The sequence below is a fragment of the Myotis daubentonii genome, chromosome 14 (assembly GCF_963259705.1).
Source record: "Myotis daubentonii chromosome 14, mMyoDau2.1, whole genome shotgun sequence".
Lineage (NCBI taxonomy): Eukaryota > Metazoa > Chordata > Mammalia > Chiroptera > Vespertilionidae > Myotis > Myotis daubentonii.
The window spans coordinates 4,933,854-4,951,668 of NC_081853.1; the positions used below are offsets into that span (position 1 = coordinate 4,933,854).

Sequence of the window (17,815 nt, forward strand, 5' to 3'; positions counted from 1 at the left end):
CACTTGCTAGGATCCATTTTTAGAGAGAGTGGGAAGGAGGAAGGGGAGAGAGAGAAATACCGATGTGAGACACATCGATTGACTGCCTTACACATGTGCCCTGACTGGGGCCAGGGATCGAGCCTGCAACCAAGGTACATGCCCTTGTCTGAAATCGAACCCGAGACCCTTTGGTCTGTGGGCTGACACTCTAATCACTGAGCAAACCGGCCAGGGCTACTGCATAATATTTTAAATAAAACAAATTTTATTTAAATTTTTATTATTTTAAATCAATCTAATTTTTTTAAGAGAACTTACTGATCTCCACAAAGCCAATGCTGCAAAGGCTAGTGAGGCACAGGAAGCTGCTCTGAGTCACGAAATGAAAGCTAAGGAAGAACTTTCTGCAGCTCTAGAGAAGGTCCAAGAAGAAGCCCGTCAGCAGCAAGAAGCATTGGCCATTCAGGTACGCGGTGGAGGATGAATTACATCCGCTTTCTAGATCCTGGTGCTTCTGTGAACTAAAAAATCCGTTAGAGTCAGACCTTATTGTTATATTTCCTTTATAATGCTGTTAGGCTAACTTAATTGTGTGTTTTTTTTAACTGTTATTAAAGTGATGCTTAAATTATGCAAGTATTGCTTAATTTTTTGTGAATTTCAGGCTTATTTGAAAATATTATGAAAGCTAAGGACCTCTTACCAGAGAAATGCATGTATTCAGAAAAATACTAAACATTCATATAATTTAAGGAGAATCTGTGTAACTCCATGAAACTCAGATGAATAAGGAACCCCCCCAATTTGGCAGATTTTGTCTTATAAAATCAACAGTTGATGGATATTTGGATTTTTTACACTCTTCGTTAATATGAAAAGTGCTGTTTTAAACCTTCATTTATAATTTTTTTGTGTGAACATATATTTTAATTTCTCTTAGATATGTACCCTCGAGTCATATGGTAGCCGTATATTTAACTTTTTTGAGGAATTGCCAAACTTTTCTGCAAACGTGCATCATTTTACATTCCCACCAGCCATATATGAGCGTTTTAATCTCTCTACATCCTTCCCAGTATTCCTTATTGTCTATTTTTTTTCAATGTAACCCTTTTAGTGGGTGTGAAGTAATATCTGATTGTGGTGTCAATGACTAGTGATGTTGAGCATCTTTTAATGTACTTTTTGGCCATGATGTATCCTCTTTGGAGAAGTTTTTTCAAATATTTAAATCCTTTGCCCATTTTTAAATTGGGTTGTCTTTTTATTAATCTTTATATATTCTACATACTAGACCCCTGTCAGACACAGGATTTGCAAATATTTTATCCCATTTTATATAGGTTGTCTCACTTTCTTGATAGTGTCCTTTGATGCACAAAAGTTTTTAATTTTGATGAAGTAAAGAGGCAAGGAAGATAAAAAGAAAAAATATATATAGTTTACTGTTTATACTGTTGACAGCTTGCTTTATTTACAAAATAAAGTATCTTTGTGATCATTCCATACTAGAACATAGAACTTTTGTTTTAACCTAAAGCTTTTTAAAAAAATTATTTTTACAGTTATAACGCTTCATTGTATTCAGTCAGTTCTTAATAATGGATATTTGGGTTGTTTAAGTCATGCGATAGTCCATACTCCCCTTGTGTTTCTGCAACTCTATCACTAGGATAGAGAAATTATTAATGATTTACATTAAAAATACACTAGAAAAATAATGTAATAAAGAAAAATTGGAGGAATGGGAATTAGAGTGTAGGGCACTATCATTCATAAAATCATCACCTTTAGGCGTACTGTCAATTTTGTGTGTTACCTTCTTGTTCTTATTTCCATGTACATATTTTTATACTTTATATATTATTTTACAGTTTTTTTCATTTACGATTAAATCATACATTTTTACATGTACCATAATTTTTAATGAGTATGCTTATGTTGTATTGAGACTTGTAAAAATAGATGACTACTGATGGATATTTACAATATTTCATGATTTGTGTGTTATTGTTGATGTAGCTGACAGTATAGGAAACATGTCTGTGTTTATAGAGATCTGCTTCCATAGAGCGGATTCTCAGGACTAGCTCTCATAGCTCATGTAGCTGTCACATGCAGCCTGCACTGCAGACATATATGGATACGTCATCTCTTATCTTATGGGGCAGTGGCTGTGCCTTGTATACACACATGTACAGTTTTTTTTGCCTAACAGCCTAACAGTACTTTTCTTAGTACAAAGTGAACATACATATAGTTTCGGAATTGCTTGATGAATGGGATGTGTGATAATCATACGTTAAAGCTCATTGGCTAGTATACAGTATTATACATGAACAGTAAGTCAACAGAACACAGAATATGTAGTTAGCAGGCAATGTTCGAGACGGTGATAGTGTATTGGTTTTCCTCATGCAGGTGGGGGACCTGAGGCTGGCCCTGCAGCGTGCAGAACAAACAGCTGCCAGAAAAGAGGATTATTTGCGCCATGAGATCAGTGAACTCCAGCAGGTGCTGCCACAGTTCTTTTAGAAATAAAAAGTGACTCAGCGGGTAATGTTCGTGGAATTGGGAGGATTACTCCCATATGTATCGTTTGCTATTTTTTTGTGGCTTGTGTGAATAATATCAGAGTTGGAACCTTAAAAATATATAAGAAAAGCCCTAATTCTGTTTTAGAGCAAATCATTTTATGAAAAATTTATTCAGTATTGTTTTCATTTGTAATAGCTGTTTTATTCATTATTATCAGTCTGAGCACTGCCCGGATTTTATGTTACCCGCTATTCAGTTCCAGTCAGTGAGCATGCATAGGAAGAGGGAGAGGCAGTGCAATTCCAATCAACTTGCCTGTCTTAATAAATACTTAGAAATTTGGATGGGGAGGTTACTACAGGGAGGTTTGGACGATACTTGTGCTTACCTTATGATGGTCAAAGGCTCTATCTTAGAAAATGCTTTCTAAAAGAGCACTTACTTAGATAATCATGCAACATAACTAACTTTAGGATTGAATAATTATAAAATAATTTAATTCAAAAAGTAATTCTATCTTGGAGAAATAATTTTTTCCATAAATCCAATAAAGTTTGTTTGCTAGTGTTTTTATTGTTGTCAGTGGTAATAACTTAAGAATTTCATGATTCAGAGACTCCAGGAAGCAGAAAATCGAAACCAGGAACTGAGTCAAAGTGTTTCGTCAACGACAAGACCATTGCTTCGACAGATAGAAAATTTGCAGGCAACACTAGGGTCCCAGACATCGTCGTGGGAGAAGTTAGAGAAGAATCTCTCTGACAGGCTGGGTAACTGTTTTAGTTCTTAAGCTCAATGCAGAAGCCCTTCCATCTTGTCTATGGAATTGGGGTAATGGTCTGAAATTGAAATTCACTTGATCTGATAGTTGTATTTTGTGTCTAACTGGTAGATTTTCACCTCTTTTTCTGTTTTACATTTATTTTCTAATATCTTAATTGATTCCCAGATCATTTGTTTTCCCTAACACAACCTATCAGATCCTGTCTAATTACTGTCATGTCATTTTTTCATTCATTTTTACAGACTGCACTCGGTTTCCCCCTTGTTTGTTGCTAAATCTGACCTTTTTCTAGCTTGTCTGCGATTGTGTGGAAGGTACAGGGTAGATATGTTGTAGTCAGTGGAGGAACTCCAAGAGCAGAGCCAGGTCTGTGGAGGATCAAGGTTAAATAAATCCAGTATTCAGGTGCTATATAGTCCTAAGATTTCATATTCTGTTTCTTTATAGGAATGTCCCAATTTGCCCTTCTGTGCTGTTAATAAAAAGAAAATTGTTTTTCCAGGATGTTTATTCAAGCACAGACAGGTGATATATGTATATACTAGATATCCCAGCAGCTAGCAAATTCATGAAAAGTCCATGGAATTTGAGGGACATCATGGTGTAGTGATCAGAGCAGACCTGGACTCAAGGCTTTGCTTTGTTTTGTTTTGAGTCATCCAGCTCCAGGGCTGGGCAAACTTTTTGACTCGAGGGCCACAATGGGTTCTTAAACTGGACCGGAGAGGGCCAGAACAAAAGCATGGATGGAGTGTTTGTGTGAACTAATATAAATTCAAAGTAAACATCATTACATAAAAGGGTACGGTCCTTTTTTTTTTTTTTTTAGTTTTATTCATTTCAAACGGCCGGATACGGCCCTAGTTTGCCCACGGCTGACAAGTCACTTCCCTTTCCCGGGCTACTCACTGGAAGTCCTGAGCAGTAAAGTAAGTTAGTGGCTTTCAGACGGCCCTCGGCAGGCTCCTCAGGGCTGTCACTGTGCCGGGGAAGCTCCTCAGTCATGTGCTGGGCCCGCCAGCTGCCACAGTGGAAGTAGTGCCTCCGCTGTCTATCTTTTTTTGAGTCCCATGTTGGATTTTTTTTTTTTAATATATATATTTTATTGATTTTTTACAGAGAGGAAGGGAGAGAGATAGAGAGTTAGAAACATCGATGAGAGAGAATCATTGATCAGCTGCCTCCTGCACATCTCCTACTGGGAATGTGCCCGCAACCCAGGTACATGCCCTTGACCGGAATCGAACCTGGGACCTCTCAGTCCGCAGGCCGACGCTCTATCCACTGAGCCAAACCGGTTTCGGCCCATGTTGGATTTTGTCTCAGAAAAGACTTACCTGGTTAAAAAGAAAATCACTGAACTAGATGACTCTTCATATATTGTTTAATTTATATGTATACATTTTAGATCTGTCATTTATCTCTGTCAGTTTGAGACCAATTTGTTAGGAAATGTGAGGTATCTGAAAATGACCCCTGAAACCAATACCTATCTAGCAGTAAGTGGAGGCTAGAAGCCCAGCGTTGGTGGTTTTTACACTGGGGTCTGCATACTCTCGGGGGTATGTGGTGGAATATAGGCAGAGCCACAGGACACACATAGCCTGTGATGCTATTAATAGGACCATAGATGCAGTATAATTGAAACACTTTATTGAGGTAATTGTAGATAGACATGCAGTAATAATTCTCACTTTCTCCAGTATATCCAAATGCTAACATTTTGCAGAATTACAATATTACAACCAGGGTATTGACACTGATACAGTTTACTGATTTTATTCAGATTTTCCCAGTTTTGCTGGTACTTGTTTGTGTGTGTGCGCTTCTGTGTGTATATTAAGCTCTGCACAATTTTACCACTTGGTGCGGGTTCATGTTTTCATCACTATAATAAAGATATCAAGCTGACATTTGGGGATTGGCTTTTTTGCTCAGCATAATTCCTTGGAGATGTATCCAAGTTATTGTGTGTGTCAATGATTAGGTTTTTTATTACTAGGTGTTTTTTCATATATATGTACCACGTTTTGTTTACCTGATGATGGCTGTATGGGCTGATTCTAGATTTTGTCTGTACAGATAAGCTGCTATGATGAACATTCACATACAAGTTTTAGTGTGAACATACGTTTTTTATTTCTCTGGATATATGCCCAAGTATGCAATTGCTGAGTTGTTTGGGTAGTTGTATGTTTAGTTTTTTTTTTGTTTTTTTTTTTTAAGAAGACAACAGCATTTATGTAAATCGAAATCATAAATATAAAAATACAAAACAACAATGAATACTTTTCCAGGATACATTCTTTTTTTTTGGTCCTGTTTACATTTATTTATTTATTTATCTTTAAATTCTTTATTAGTTAAGGAATTACAAATGTGTCCTCATTAACCCCCACCCTCCCTCCTCCCCCCCACTCATGCTCTCATTCCCCTGGTGTCCATGTCCATTGGTTTGGCTTATGTGCATGCATACAAGTCCTTTGGTTGATCTCTTCCCCTTACCCCCACCCTCCCCTACTTTCCCTCTGGGGTATATGTTTAGTTTTTAAAGAAAATGCCAAACTATTTTCCAGAATGGCTGTATGTGAGTAATTCAGTTTCTTCATATCTTATTTTAAAATTTGTCTTTATTGTTGAAAGTATTACAGATGTGCGCCCTCCCTTTTTCCCCCATTGACCCCCTTTAACTTGCACTTGCCCCTCCCAGGCCTTCACCACACTATGATCTGTGTCCATGGGCAGTTTTTCCATATCTTTGCCAGGATTTTGTGTCTCCCTGTTTTTTATTTTTCATATGTTTTTATTTATTTTAGAGAGAGTGGAGGGGGGGAGAGAGAGAGAAAGAGAAACATCGATGTGAGAGAGAAACATTGACCAGCCGCCTCCTACATGGTTCCTACTGGGGATTGAGCCTGCAACCTGGGTATGTGCCCTGACCAGGTATGGAACCACTGACCTTTTAGTGCTGGGACAATGCTCAACCAACTGAGCCTCACTGGCCAGGGCCTTGTTTTTTATATAGTCGTCCACACAGGTGTGCAGTGATATCTATTATGATTTTAATGTGCATTTCCCTGATGACTAGTCATGTTAAACATTATTTCATGTGCCGCTTTTATTTTTAATTTATTTTTATTGCTGAGATATTTATTTTCTATTTGTGCATTCTCTTCAGTGAAATGTCTGTTCACGTCTTTTGCCCATTTTCTAATTGGATTGTTTGTATTTTCACTGCTGAGATTTGAAACTTCTGTATATATTGTAGATACTGGTCTTCGATAGATAGTGTGGTTTGCATTTGTTTTCTGCAAGTCTGTGGCTTGCCTTTTCATCCTGTTCACATAGAGCAAAAGTTTAAAATTTGGAAAAAGTCCTGCCTTGGGCAGTAAGCAGTTAAGAGTTTTAAGTGTGGCTACTTGCATCATTGAAAGTCAGAACTACTTGGTGTCTTGGCCTCTTGGGTATCTGTATATGTGAATTTTCTCTTTTTATCCTCCATGCAGGTGAATCTCAGACCTTGTTGGCAGCAGCCGTTGAAAGAGAACGTGCGGCTACGGAAGAACTCCTTGCCAACAAAATTCAGCTGTCTTCCATGGAGTCACAGAATTCTCTCTTAAGACAGGAAAACAGTAGATTTCAGGCCCAGCTAGAATCAGAGAAAAATAGGCTAATAAAACTGGAAGATGAAAAAAATAGGTGAGCATATTTCTTGAGTTATTTTTGGTACTTGATGACATTTTAAAGCACTTAAAAACATGTGCCGTTGGCTTTTAGCTACATGGCCCTGAGAACTGAAAATACATACTCTTAGTGTTTAAAGTTAGGGCCATTAGTAATAGGATATTACATCAAGACATAGTACTGGGATTCATTGAATCTTACATGTATTCTGGAAATTGTGTTGCATGTTCTATATGTGCATTTTCTAAAGAAAAGATTCATTGCTTTAATCAGATTTGTTAAAGGAGTCTGTAACCAGAAAATAGTTTGGAAACATATTGGAGTTATTTCATTGGAGTTATTTTTATATTACAAGGGTTTTAGCAGTGTTTCAGTCTTTCTAAATAAATGTATTGGTTCTTTGGAAACCACAAGCTATAAAATACATCCACCTGAAATTATATAGGGCTATCTTTATATAAAGGCTATGATTAGTGCATTTTTACCCTCAGTTCTTTCTTGGAAATTTTTTTTTTTTTTTGCACAAAAAAGGAGGCATCTTTATTGCAATAAGTTAATCCAGTGGATAGGTCTGAGAAAGCACAAATCAATTGGTCAGGGCAATAAGAGCCTCTACCACATTGCCCATGTGCTCCCTCAAGCTCCGCTCTGCGGCTGCTCTTGAGATCTCCATCTCTGTCATTATCAGCTCCAGATCTTCCTTCTTGATGGTGACTTTTGCCAATTCCTTCTCCCGCTCTTGTTTGGCTTTCTGCTCCCGGGAACGTCTGTCTCCAATCACGGACATGGCCGTCTCCAGGTTGGAGCTCTGGATCTCCTTCTCCTCCGCATAGTCGGTCACTCTCTCCAGGTCCGCCACACCACTGTCATGCTTCCGTGGCTTCTCGGGAGGCCGGTCCGGGCCGCTGGTCTCGGTCTCCAACTCCAGCTCCACATCCCCCTCGGTCGCCATATCGACCACACCGCGCCGCCCCTTTCTTGGAAATTTTACTTTTAAAAATGTAGTCAAGTAAAAATGCTTTATAAAGTAAAATACCTGAACTTTTGCAAACATTTTCATTGGACCCCCTAACAACCTTTTGCAGAATCTGAACATATGGGATGGTTGCATTCAAAATTCTTTAGGAAATTTCTTTTTAAATGAAATCTTAACCCAAAGCACCAATAAATACAATGCACAAAAGTAGTAGTTTGGCTTCTGAGTAAAACCCAAGTCGTCTGGAAAAAAGCAACAGTAGGAAAATCAGACTGGTAATAAAAATGACTATATATATGTAGCTGGAGTTAATAAAGTAGTGAGTTTTTAATATTCTGTTCTGTCATCTTTTTGTTTCATTTCCTTCTGCTTAATAGGTACCAGGTTGAATTAGAAAACCTAAAAGATGATTATGTGAGAACACTGGAAGAGACAAGGAAAGAAAAGGTATTTCTGTTAGTTGTTCACTCATCTCTTAGGGCTAGGGAAGGGGTGGGCAAACTTTTTGACTCGAGGGCCACAATGGGTTTTTAAACTGGACCGGAGGGCCGGAACAAAAGCATGGATGGAGTGTTTGTGTGAACTAATATAAACTCAAAGTAAACATCATTACATAAAGGGGTACGGTCTTTTTTTTTTTTTTTTTAGTTTTATTCATTTCAAACGGGCCGTAGTTTGCCCACGGCTGGGCTAGGGGATGGTAGCAAAGTAATGACAAGATGAAATGAAGGAACTTACTGCTTTTGGGACTTGCTCTTTAGTAGTAAGACAACTAGGTATATACTTTATGCTCCTAATTTTGGATTGACTTTTGGGGATGATTTAGTATCATAGGAATTATCTAACTGTATTTTTGTCTATTAGACACTGTTGAACAGTCAGTTAGAAATGGAGAAAATGAAAGTTGAACAAGAACGGAAGAAAGCCATTTTTACTCAAGAAGCAATAAAAGAAAAGGTATTGAATTTTTTGGTGTAACCGGTTAGTAGCTGTTGTGATTAATCATTGTTTTGTAATTTTAGTTGCACTTTATAAATAACATTTCTAATGTCTAAAATCAGTAGGATGATGAACCCTAATAATGTAATCAGTGTCTTGTTCAGAGTAGATCCAAAATATTTTGAGTTTATCCAAACAGATCTGTGATTTCTAGGATTTGAATTGTAGAACCTCTTTTTAAAAGTGAGTTTCCTATATTTAAAGTATTGGCATGTACTCGGTAGTTAGCATAATATATAGAAACTACCTGTATCAACATTGAAATTACCTTTTAAATTTATTTGGAATTTAAAAAATACACTAAAAATAAAGTAGATAAGCCAGAAACTTTTTATGGTTTATAAAACTCATTGGTAATCTTATTCTGAGGAAACAGGTTTACCCCCACTAGCATGGCTCAGTGGTTGAGGCTCAACCTATGAACCAGGAGGTCACAGTTCGATTCCCGGACAGGACACAGGCCCAGGTTGCGGGCTCAATCCCTGGTGTTTGGGGCATGCAGGAGCAGCCGATCAATGATTCTCTCTCATCATTGATGTCTCTCTCCCTCTCTCCCTCTCCTCCCTTTCCCTTCCTCTCTGAAATCAATTTTTAAAAAAAAGAAAAGAAAGAAAGAGGTTTAGTATGCCCTGGCTGTTGTGTCTCAGTGGTTATAGCATCAGCTCATGCACTGAAGGTTCAATTCCCAGTCAAGGGCATGTACCTGGGTTGCAGGTTAAATCCCTAGCCCTAATTGGGCTGTGTGCTGGGGCAGCCAATTGATGTGTCTCTCTCACATCAATGTTTCTCTGTCTCTTTCATTCTCTCCCTCTCCCCCTTCCTCCCTCCCTTCTACTCTCTCAAAAAATCAATGGAAAAAATATCCTCGGGTGAGGATTAAGAACAACAACAAAGGAAGAAATAGGTTATATAATAGGAAGCAGTGAGTTCATATAATTGTTTTAACAAGAACATTTTCGCCCTAGCTGGTTTGGCTCAGTGGATAGGGCGTCGGCCTGCGGACTGAAGGGTCCTGGGTTCAATTCCAGCCAAAGGCACATGCCTGGGTTGCGGGTTCAATCCCCAGTGGGGGGCATGCAGGAGGCAACTGATCAATGATTCTCTCCCATCATTGATGTTTCTATTTCTCCCTCTCCCTTCCTCTCTGAAATCAATAAAAGAAATACGTTTTAAAAAATACATTTTCATTCCATTAAAAATAAATCAGGTTATGTTGTTTCAATATACATATGTCCCTAGATCAGCGGTTCTCAACCTGTGGGTCGCGACCCCTTTGGGGGTCGAATGACCCTTTCACAGAGGTCGCCTAAGACCATCGGAAAACACATATATAATTGCATATTGTTTTTGTGATTAATCACTATGCTTTAATTATGTTCAATTTGTAACAATGAAATTGGGGGTCACCATAACATGAGGAACTGTATTAAAGGGTCACGGCATTAGGAAGGCTGAGAACCACTGCCCTAGATGATTTGACCAAGTCTGCCTATACTTTCAGATTGCCAAATATTGTGCCTTGCAAGGATAAGACTTCAGAAGTTATATCTTGCTGAAACCGGTTTGGCTCAGTGGATAGAGCGTCGGCCTGGGGACTGAAAGGTCCCAGGTTCGATTCCGGTCAAGGGCATGTACTTTGGTTGCGGGCACATCCCCAGTAGGAGATGTGCAGGAGGCTGCTGATCGATGTTTCTCTCTCATCGATGTTTCTAACTCTCTGTCTCTCTCCCTTCCTCTCTGTAAAACATCAATAAAATATATTTTTAAAAAAAAGAAAAGAAAAAGAAGAGTTATATCTGTAACATTTTATGAGGAAGTTAGAATGAGTCTTTGTTGTCATTAATCCTAGAAAAGTTTCTTGTTTTTTTATTTACCACTTCGCTCTTAATCCTAACCGAATTTTTTTCTTACTTCTTAAAGGAACGGAAACCATTTTCTGTTTCTAGCACGCCCACAATGTCACGATCAAGTTCAATAAGTGGAGTTGAGATGGCAGGGCTGCAAACATCTTTCCTATCTCAGGTGATGTTTTATTTCATACTAGTGGCCTGGTGCATGAAATTCGTGCACGGGGGTGGGGGTGGTTCCCTCAGCCCAGCCTGCACCATCTCCAGCTGGGGACCACATGGGGGATGTCCGACTGCTGGTTTAGGCCCAATCCTACAGGGATCGGGCCTAAACCGGCAGTCAGACATCTCTCTCACAATCTTGGACCACTGGCTCCTAACTGCCTCTGCCTGCCAGCCTGATCACCCTTAACTGCCCTCCCCTGCCAGCCTGGTTGCCCCTAACAGCCTCTGCCTGGTCACTCCCAACTGCCCTCCTCTGCAGGCCTGGTGCCCTGAACTGCCCTCCCCTGCCAGCCCAGTCACCCCTAACTGCCTTCCCGTGCTGGCCTGGTTGCCCCCAACTGCCTTCCCCTGCCGGCCCGGTCACCCCTGACTTGCCTTCCCCTGCAGGCCTGTTTGCCCCTAACAACCCTCCCCTGCCGGCCTATTTGCCCCTAACTACTCTCCCCTGTAGGCCTGGTTGCCCCCAACTGCCGTCCCCTGCAGGCCTAGTTGCCCCTAACTGCCCTTCCCTGCTAGCCTGATTGCCCCTAACTGCCTTCCCCTTGCCAGCCCGGTCACTCCTAACTGCCCTCCCCTGCAGGCCTGATTGTCCTCAACTGCCCTCCCTTGCAGGCCTGGTCCCTCCCAATTGCCCTCCCCTGCTGGCCCAATTGCCCCAACTGTCCTCCCCTGCCAGCCTGGTTGCCCCTAACTGCCCTTCCCTGCCAGCCTCACTGCCCCCAACTGCCCTCGCCAGCAGGCCTGGTCGCCCCCAACTACCCTCCCCTACAGGCCTGGTCGCCCCCAACTGCCCTCCCCTACAGGCCTGGTCACCCCCAACTACCCTCCCCTACAGGCCTGGTCGCCCCCAACTGCCCTCCCCTACAGGCCTGGTTGCCCCCAACTGCCCTCCCCTGCTGGCCTGGTCACCCCTAACTGCCCTCCCTTGCCGGCCTGGTCCCTTCCAACTGCCCTCCCCTGCCGGCCCGATTGCCCCTAACTGCCCTCCCCTGCAGGCCTGATCACCCCCAACTTCCCTCCCTTGCAGGCCTGGTTCCTCCCAACTGCCCTCCCCTGCTGGCCTGATCACCCACAACTGCCCTCCCCTGCTGGCCATCTTGTGGCGGCCATCTTGTTTGTTGGTGTGATGGTCAATTTGCATATTACCTCTTTATTATGTAGGATATGTGCTTATTCCTAAGCTGAATAATGATAAAAGGAATATGCAGGTAGCAGTTAGCCTATCATCATGATCTTGCCATTCCATAGGCAAGTCATCTGAATATTTGTAAAACTGAGGAAGTATAGGTGATTTTCTTCCTTTGAGAGTTAGACATTTTAAAGCAAGCATTGACAGATCTTTTGTTTGAACCTTATAAGGGCATACAGTCTGTACTATCTGAATAACTGTGTGTTTTCTTAACATAGGATGAGCCTCATGATCTCTCACTTGGACCAATGTCTGTATCAGCAAGTGGAAGCAATCTTTATGAGGCTGTAAGGATGGGGGCAGGATCCAGCATTATCGAAAATCTACAGTCCCAGCTACAACTAAGGGAAGGAGAAATTACTCATTTACAGGTATTGGAAAAATTAAATATGCTATAGAAGTAGGTGGAAATTTGAGGGCCAATAAATATACTTGAATTTATATTCACCTGAATTCTGAGCAAGTTTAGAAATAAGATGAAATAGTGGCATGTGAAGACCAAAATGTATCCTATGTTAATGATAAGGGCTGGTTGGAGAAATTCACCAAGGATAAGAGCCAAGTGAGCCTGCTGAGGGCCAGAACTGGGGAGACTGACTTACCTCCATCACGGGAAATGCTGGGCTGGAGTGGGCTCCCAGGTGTGGTAGCTGCCCAGGTAAGACTTAGGCATCTGGGAGCAGAGCGCTCCCTTCAAGCAGCTTTTCCACACGTTAAAAAAAAAAAAAAAAAAGCTGTTGCCCAGCTGGCGTGGCTTAGTGATTGATCGTCCATCAGGGACCTAGAGGTCACCGTTCTGATTACTGGTCAGGGCCCAGGCCCCGGTTGTGGGCTCGATCCCCAGTAGGGGTGGGGTGTTCAGGAGGCAGCCTGTCAGTGGTTCTTTCTCATCATTGATGTTTCTCTCTCTCTCCCTCTCGCTTCTGCCCTCTTTAAAAAATCAATAAATAAAACATAGTTTTAAAAAAAGGAAGCTTCCGATCCAAGCATACCCATTTTATTCTTCCTGGATTTACCACTCATATAAGTTGCTCTGACTTCCCGTGAGGAATGAATAGAGCAGTGGTTTTCAACCTTCTGGCCCTTTAAAGACAGTTCCTCATGTTGTGACCCAACCATAAAATTATTTTCATTGCTACTTCATAACTGTAATGTTACTACTGTTATGAATCATAATGTAAATATCTGATATGCAGGATGGTCTTAGGCGACCCCTGTGAAAGGGTCGTTTGACCGCCAAAGGGGTCGCGACCCACAGGTTGAGAACCGCTGGAGTAGAGAGATTAGAACTACAACCTTGTGCACATGAAAGTAAACATTGTAAGTGGGAAGGGAGGAGCCGCTCATCATATCTTGCCTTTTTAAATATAATGTAGTGAGAAATGTTAAAACGTTTAAACTATTTTTTGTTAAACTTGATACACTCATAAGTAAAACTTTGCTCATTTATTCCCTTTGTATGACTTTAATAAGTTGAAAATATTACTCTATTAAAGAAGATCTTGAATTGGGAAAAAATAGGTTAGAATAATCTTAATACTTATGTTTATGTAGCCCAGAATGCTATGCTTGAGGGACCAAATGAACATTTTTGGTAGTCTGTCAATATGATCAACACAGTTGGAGATACACTAAAGTATGGTTTTATTTCTCAGGGATTTTGTAGTAATTTAGAATAACTGAAATATATGCTATTTCCTTAAATTAGAGAAAAATATAAGGTTGCATAGTTCAAACAGATGATTGAATTCTCTTTAGTTCTTTGTCTTTCATGGTACACCCTATCAGTGGTACACCTCTGAAGAAAGTTGAAACCTTTTTTTGGTCACTATTTCCTTTTACTTAAGAGCTACCTCATGGTTATATGCTGTTATATTTTTCTTTAAAAATAACACATTAAATATGTTTACATTAGTAGAAACATTAAACGAGATATATTTTTGTCTAAATTTCTTTGTGATAATGTTTCTCAGGTAGAAATTGGCAGTCTAGAAAAAACACGCTCCATAATGGCTGAAGAGCTAGTTAAATTAACAAATCAAAATGATGAACTTGAAGAGAAAGTGAAGGAGATACCCAAACTTCGAACTCAGCTAAGAGTAAGTATTCTTCACTTAAGGTGAACCTCAGATATTTTAATCCAGTTACATTAAATCTCACATTTTTAATTTATGTAAAATGCATATGTGTTAATGATTTATTTGAGAATTAGAGTATTAATATTTCAGTAAATAACTTGAAAGATAAATCTTTTATCTTGCTTGTCTCATTATACAGTCAAAGCATTTTACACAATCATGTTTAATCTCATTTGGAAAATAACTAGATTTTATTTGGCCAAGGACCATTTATAAAACACTTTTGTATTATCTCCATACTACTTGATTATTGATATTATATATATCATAATTAGCATATTTGGTATTAGTAGTCACTATTAAGCCATATTTAATTTGGGTAAATGCCAGGTAATATTTAAACCACATTGAACCAAAGAGACTAAAATACCATCAGATGTGCTTCAATTAATTGGAGAAATCACTGATTAGGCTATATATGGGGGAAATTGTAGGTGTAGTGGAGCGATGTGGTAAGATTGATAGCCGTTTGCCCAGCCAGCGTATCTCAGTAGTTGACCTATGAAGCAGGAGGTTACAGTTCAATTCCTGCTCAGGGCACATGCCCATGTGGTGGGCTGAATCCCCAGTGGGGGGCATGCAGGAGTTAGCTGATCAGTGATTCTCTCTCATCATCGGTGTTTCTATTCATGTCTCCCTCTCTTTTCCTCTCGGAAATCAATTAAAATACTTTTAAAAAAAAAGGTTGATTTCACTGACAAAATTTGAGTACTCTATATGTTCCTTTTCTGGATGGATAATGATTTATTCTAAAAATCTAAAGATCTTTAAGTTTGTGCTGTTATCCTATCTAATAAAGACGGACTATGCAAATTGACTGTCACTTTGTGACAAAGATGGCGGTGCCCACAGCCAATAAAGAGGGAATATGCAAATTGATGCGACAAAGATGTCGGCAGCCGGACCAGGATGCTTGCGTCGTCGCCATGGCAACGACACAGGCATTCCACCCCGCCCTTGCCGCTCCGGCCCTCTGGGCAGCACGTGAAGGCCGAAGGCAGCTTTGGGTCAGAGTGAAGGCGGTGCTGGCAGCCAGGGAAAAGAAGGCCTATTTTTTTTTTTTTTAAATATATTTTATTGATTTTTTACAGAGAAGAAGGGAGAGGGATAGAGAGTTAGAAACATCAATGAGAGAAATCCATCAGCTGCCTCCTGCACGCCCCTTACGGGGGATGTGCCCTCAACAAGGTACATGCCCCTGACCGGAATCGAACCCGGGACCCTTCAGTCCGCAGGCTGACGCTCTATCCATTGAGCCAAACCGGTTCGGCAGGAAGGCCTATTCTTGCATGAATCTTGTGCATCGGGCCTCTAGTTCCTGGATAAAGCTTTACAATTTTATTTGGAGACAATGAAGAATAAATATGAGAGGCCAAGTACCATTCTGACTAGAAATAACAGCCCTGGGTGATCATAGAACACCAGACAACAAGAAATGCAATTCAGATAAAAAATTAACAGAATGAAATGAAAATGTATTTCTCATTGCCTTAGGACATCTCTATGTACATTTGACACACTGATGCTTTTGTCTTAGGGTAATCTACTCCACGTCCTTGTGGGACATGAAAACACAGTTTTAACAAGAAGCTGTGAATTGATCCCCAGGCACTGATGGGAGAATTTGCTATGGAATTAGGAATGGGGTGGTTTATTCCTGTACTAGAAGCCCAGTGCACGAATTCGTGCACCAGTGGGGTCCCTTGGCCTGGCCTGAGGGATCAGTCCAAAACCAGCTCTCTGACATCCCCCAAGGGGTCCCAGATTGCGAGAGGGCAACAGGTCAGGCCAAGGAACCCCACCTGTGCACGATTGGGGCCGGAGAGGGATTCAGGGAGTTGGCCTGCCAGGAAAGGACCACGGAAGGGCTCCAGAGCGTGTCCAGCACGTCTTGCCCAGTCCCGATCAGCCAGACCCCAGCAGCAAGCTAACCTACCGTTTGGAGCATCTGCCCCCTGATGGTCAGTGTATGTCATCATAGTGGGCAGTTGAGCAACCTTAGCATATCATTAGCATATTATGCTTTGATTTGTTGAATGGCCGAAGGGTCAACCAGACACTTAGGATATTAGGCTTTTATTAATAGGAATTAGGTCTTCCATTATTTTCATTTCTGTATAATCTTGTGTTTTTTCTGGCTCTGCTCCAATGCTTTCCATGCTGTCTGGCATCCATCAAAGAGAGGGTTGTTTCCTGGATTTGGAAACACCTTCCAAATGGTGGGGGGGCACAGTCCCCATGCCTGTGCTGAAGCAGCAGTTGAAATACTGATCTGCAATGGACTAATTTATTTATTTTGAAAAATCACTACTTCCATGGCACGTATTCAGATTTGGCTAGCATTTGTTCATGCCTACTTTGTGCTAGAATTGATTTTACACTTAACATTTGTTATTTTAATTAAATTGTTCCTTTTAAGCTCAGATCATCAGAGGCTCCTTACACTATCTTCGTATTTTTGGATTCTTTTTTCTTTTTCCTTTTCCGGTTGGGTGTTTTTTACTTTTTTGTACTTCAAATCTTTGAGTTGATTCTTGTGATCCTTTAGTCTACTGTTGGATCTCTGTATAATATTCTTTATTTCAGTCAGTGTATGCTTAATTTCTAGTTGGTCCTTTTTTCATATCCTTGAGGGTCTCACTAGACTTATTGAGGGTCTTACTAAATTTATTGGTGGTTTCTAGAAAATTCTTGAAAAACCCTATAACCGTGATTTTGAACTCTATCCAGTAGTTTGCTTTCCTCCATTTCTGTCATTTGTGACCTGTTTCTTTGCCTCCGCATTTTGGCTGCTTCCCTGTGTTGATAGAGTGGCTTTGTGTACTAGGTGTCCTATAGGGCCCAGTGGCTCAGCCTCCCCAATTACCTGAGGTGGACACTCTTGGTGCACCCCTTTGTGGGCTGTGTGCTAAGTCTTGTTGTAGTTAAGCCTTGATTGTAGTTGATATCACTGGGAGGAATTGAACTCCAGGCCAGTTGGCTGTGAGAATCAGCTGTGTCTACAGTGGGAGAACTTCTGTGCTGGAAACACCCTTCTGGGGCAAGACTTGCTTCAGTGGGGCTTTGGTGCTCACTGAGTCTGCCCCCTGAGTGTGTCCCTTATAGATCTGAGGAGTTGTAATCTGGATGGTCCCACTCTGACTACTGGGTAAACTGGCTCTTGGATCTCTAAGGAGGTGCTAATTTAGCCTTTGCCGCAGGCTACCCAGCAGGAGCTAAGGAGAGATCTGCAGATTCCTCTTCTTTGTTTGGGGTTTGGAGGTGCCCAGATGAGGCCTAGCTGTGAAGCAATGCAAGCTGCTATGGGGCCTTGGGCCTTCTTTTGGATGTTCTGGGTCTCTCTGACCCAGCTGCAGTTCGTTAGGTAATTTTAGATTGCAAAGGGCCAGGCCATTCATATGCAAAAGCCTCTGCCCCAGCTTGGGTGGGGTGGGGCGGGGTCTCAGGGGATCA

General features: G+C 40.9%; 2 protein-coding genes and 1 long non-coding RNA gene across 5 annotated transcripts in view; 1 reads left to right on the plus strand and 2 right to left on the minus strand.

Annotated features, from left to right (window-relative positions):
• TMF1 (TATA element modulatory factor 1) overlaps positions 1-17,815 on the plus strand; it is a 41,227-nt gene that overhangs the window by 18,924 nt on the left and 4,488 nt on the right. The window contains exons 8-16 of one of the 3 annotated variants that reach the window (XM_059663008.1): positions 292-448; positions 2,404-2,496; positions 3,134-3,290; positions 6,811-7,003; positions 8,342-8,411; positions 8,829-8,921; positions 10,884-10,985; positions 12,443-12,595; positions 14,198-14,323. In XM_059663008.1, coding sequence (XP_059518991.1) covers positions 292-448; positions 2,404-2,496; positions 3,134-3,290; positions 6,811-7,003; positions 8,342-8,411; positions 8,829-8,921; positions 10,884-10,985; positions 12,443-12,595; positions 14,198-14,323 — 1,144 coding nt within the window. The remainder of the gene's footprint in view (positions 1-291; positions 449-2,403; positions 2,497-3,133; positions 3,291-6,810; positions 7,004-8,341; positions 8,412-8,828; positions 8,922-10,883; positions 10,986-12,442; positions 12,596-14,197; positions 14,324-17,815) is intronic. The other 2 variants (XM_059663009.1, XM_059663010.1) reach the window with 2 other exon arrangements.
• On the minus strand, positions 7,514-7,962 carry LOC132215211 (huntingtin-interacting protein K). Its single transcript, XM_059663012.1, has one exon. It carries the CDS (start codon positions 7,938-7,940, stop codon positions 7,575-7,577), a length of 366 nt encoding a protein of 121 aa, XP_059518995.1. The 5' UTR covers positions 7,941-7,962; the 3' UTR covers positions 7,514-7,574.
• On the minus strand, positions 8,313-8,766 carry LOC132215212 (uncharacterized). The gene is made up of 2 exons (XR_009448475.1): positions 8,648-8,766; positions 8,313-8,438 (listed from the first exon to the last, which is right to left on the minus strand). It is a non-coding gene; the product is annotated as an uncharacterized LOC132215212 (long non-coding RNA).

Excerpts from the sequence above, each read along its gene's own strand:
- LOC132215211 (XM_059663012.1), bottom strand. The coding sequence starts at position 7,940 with ATGGCGACCGAGGGGGATGTGGAGCTGGAGTTGGAGACCGAGACCAGC.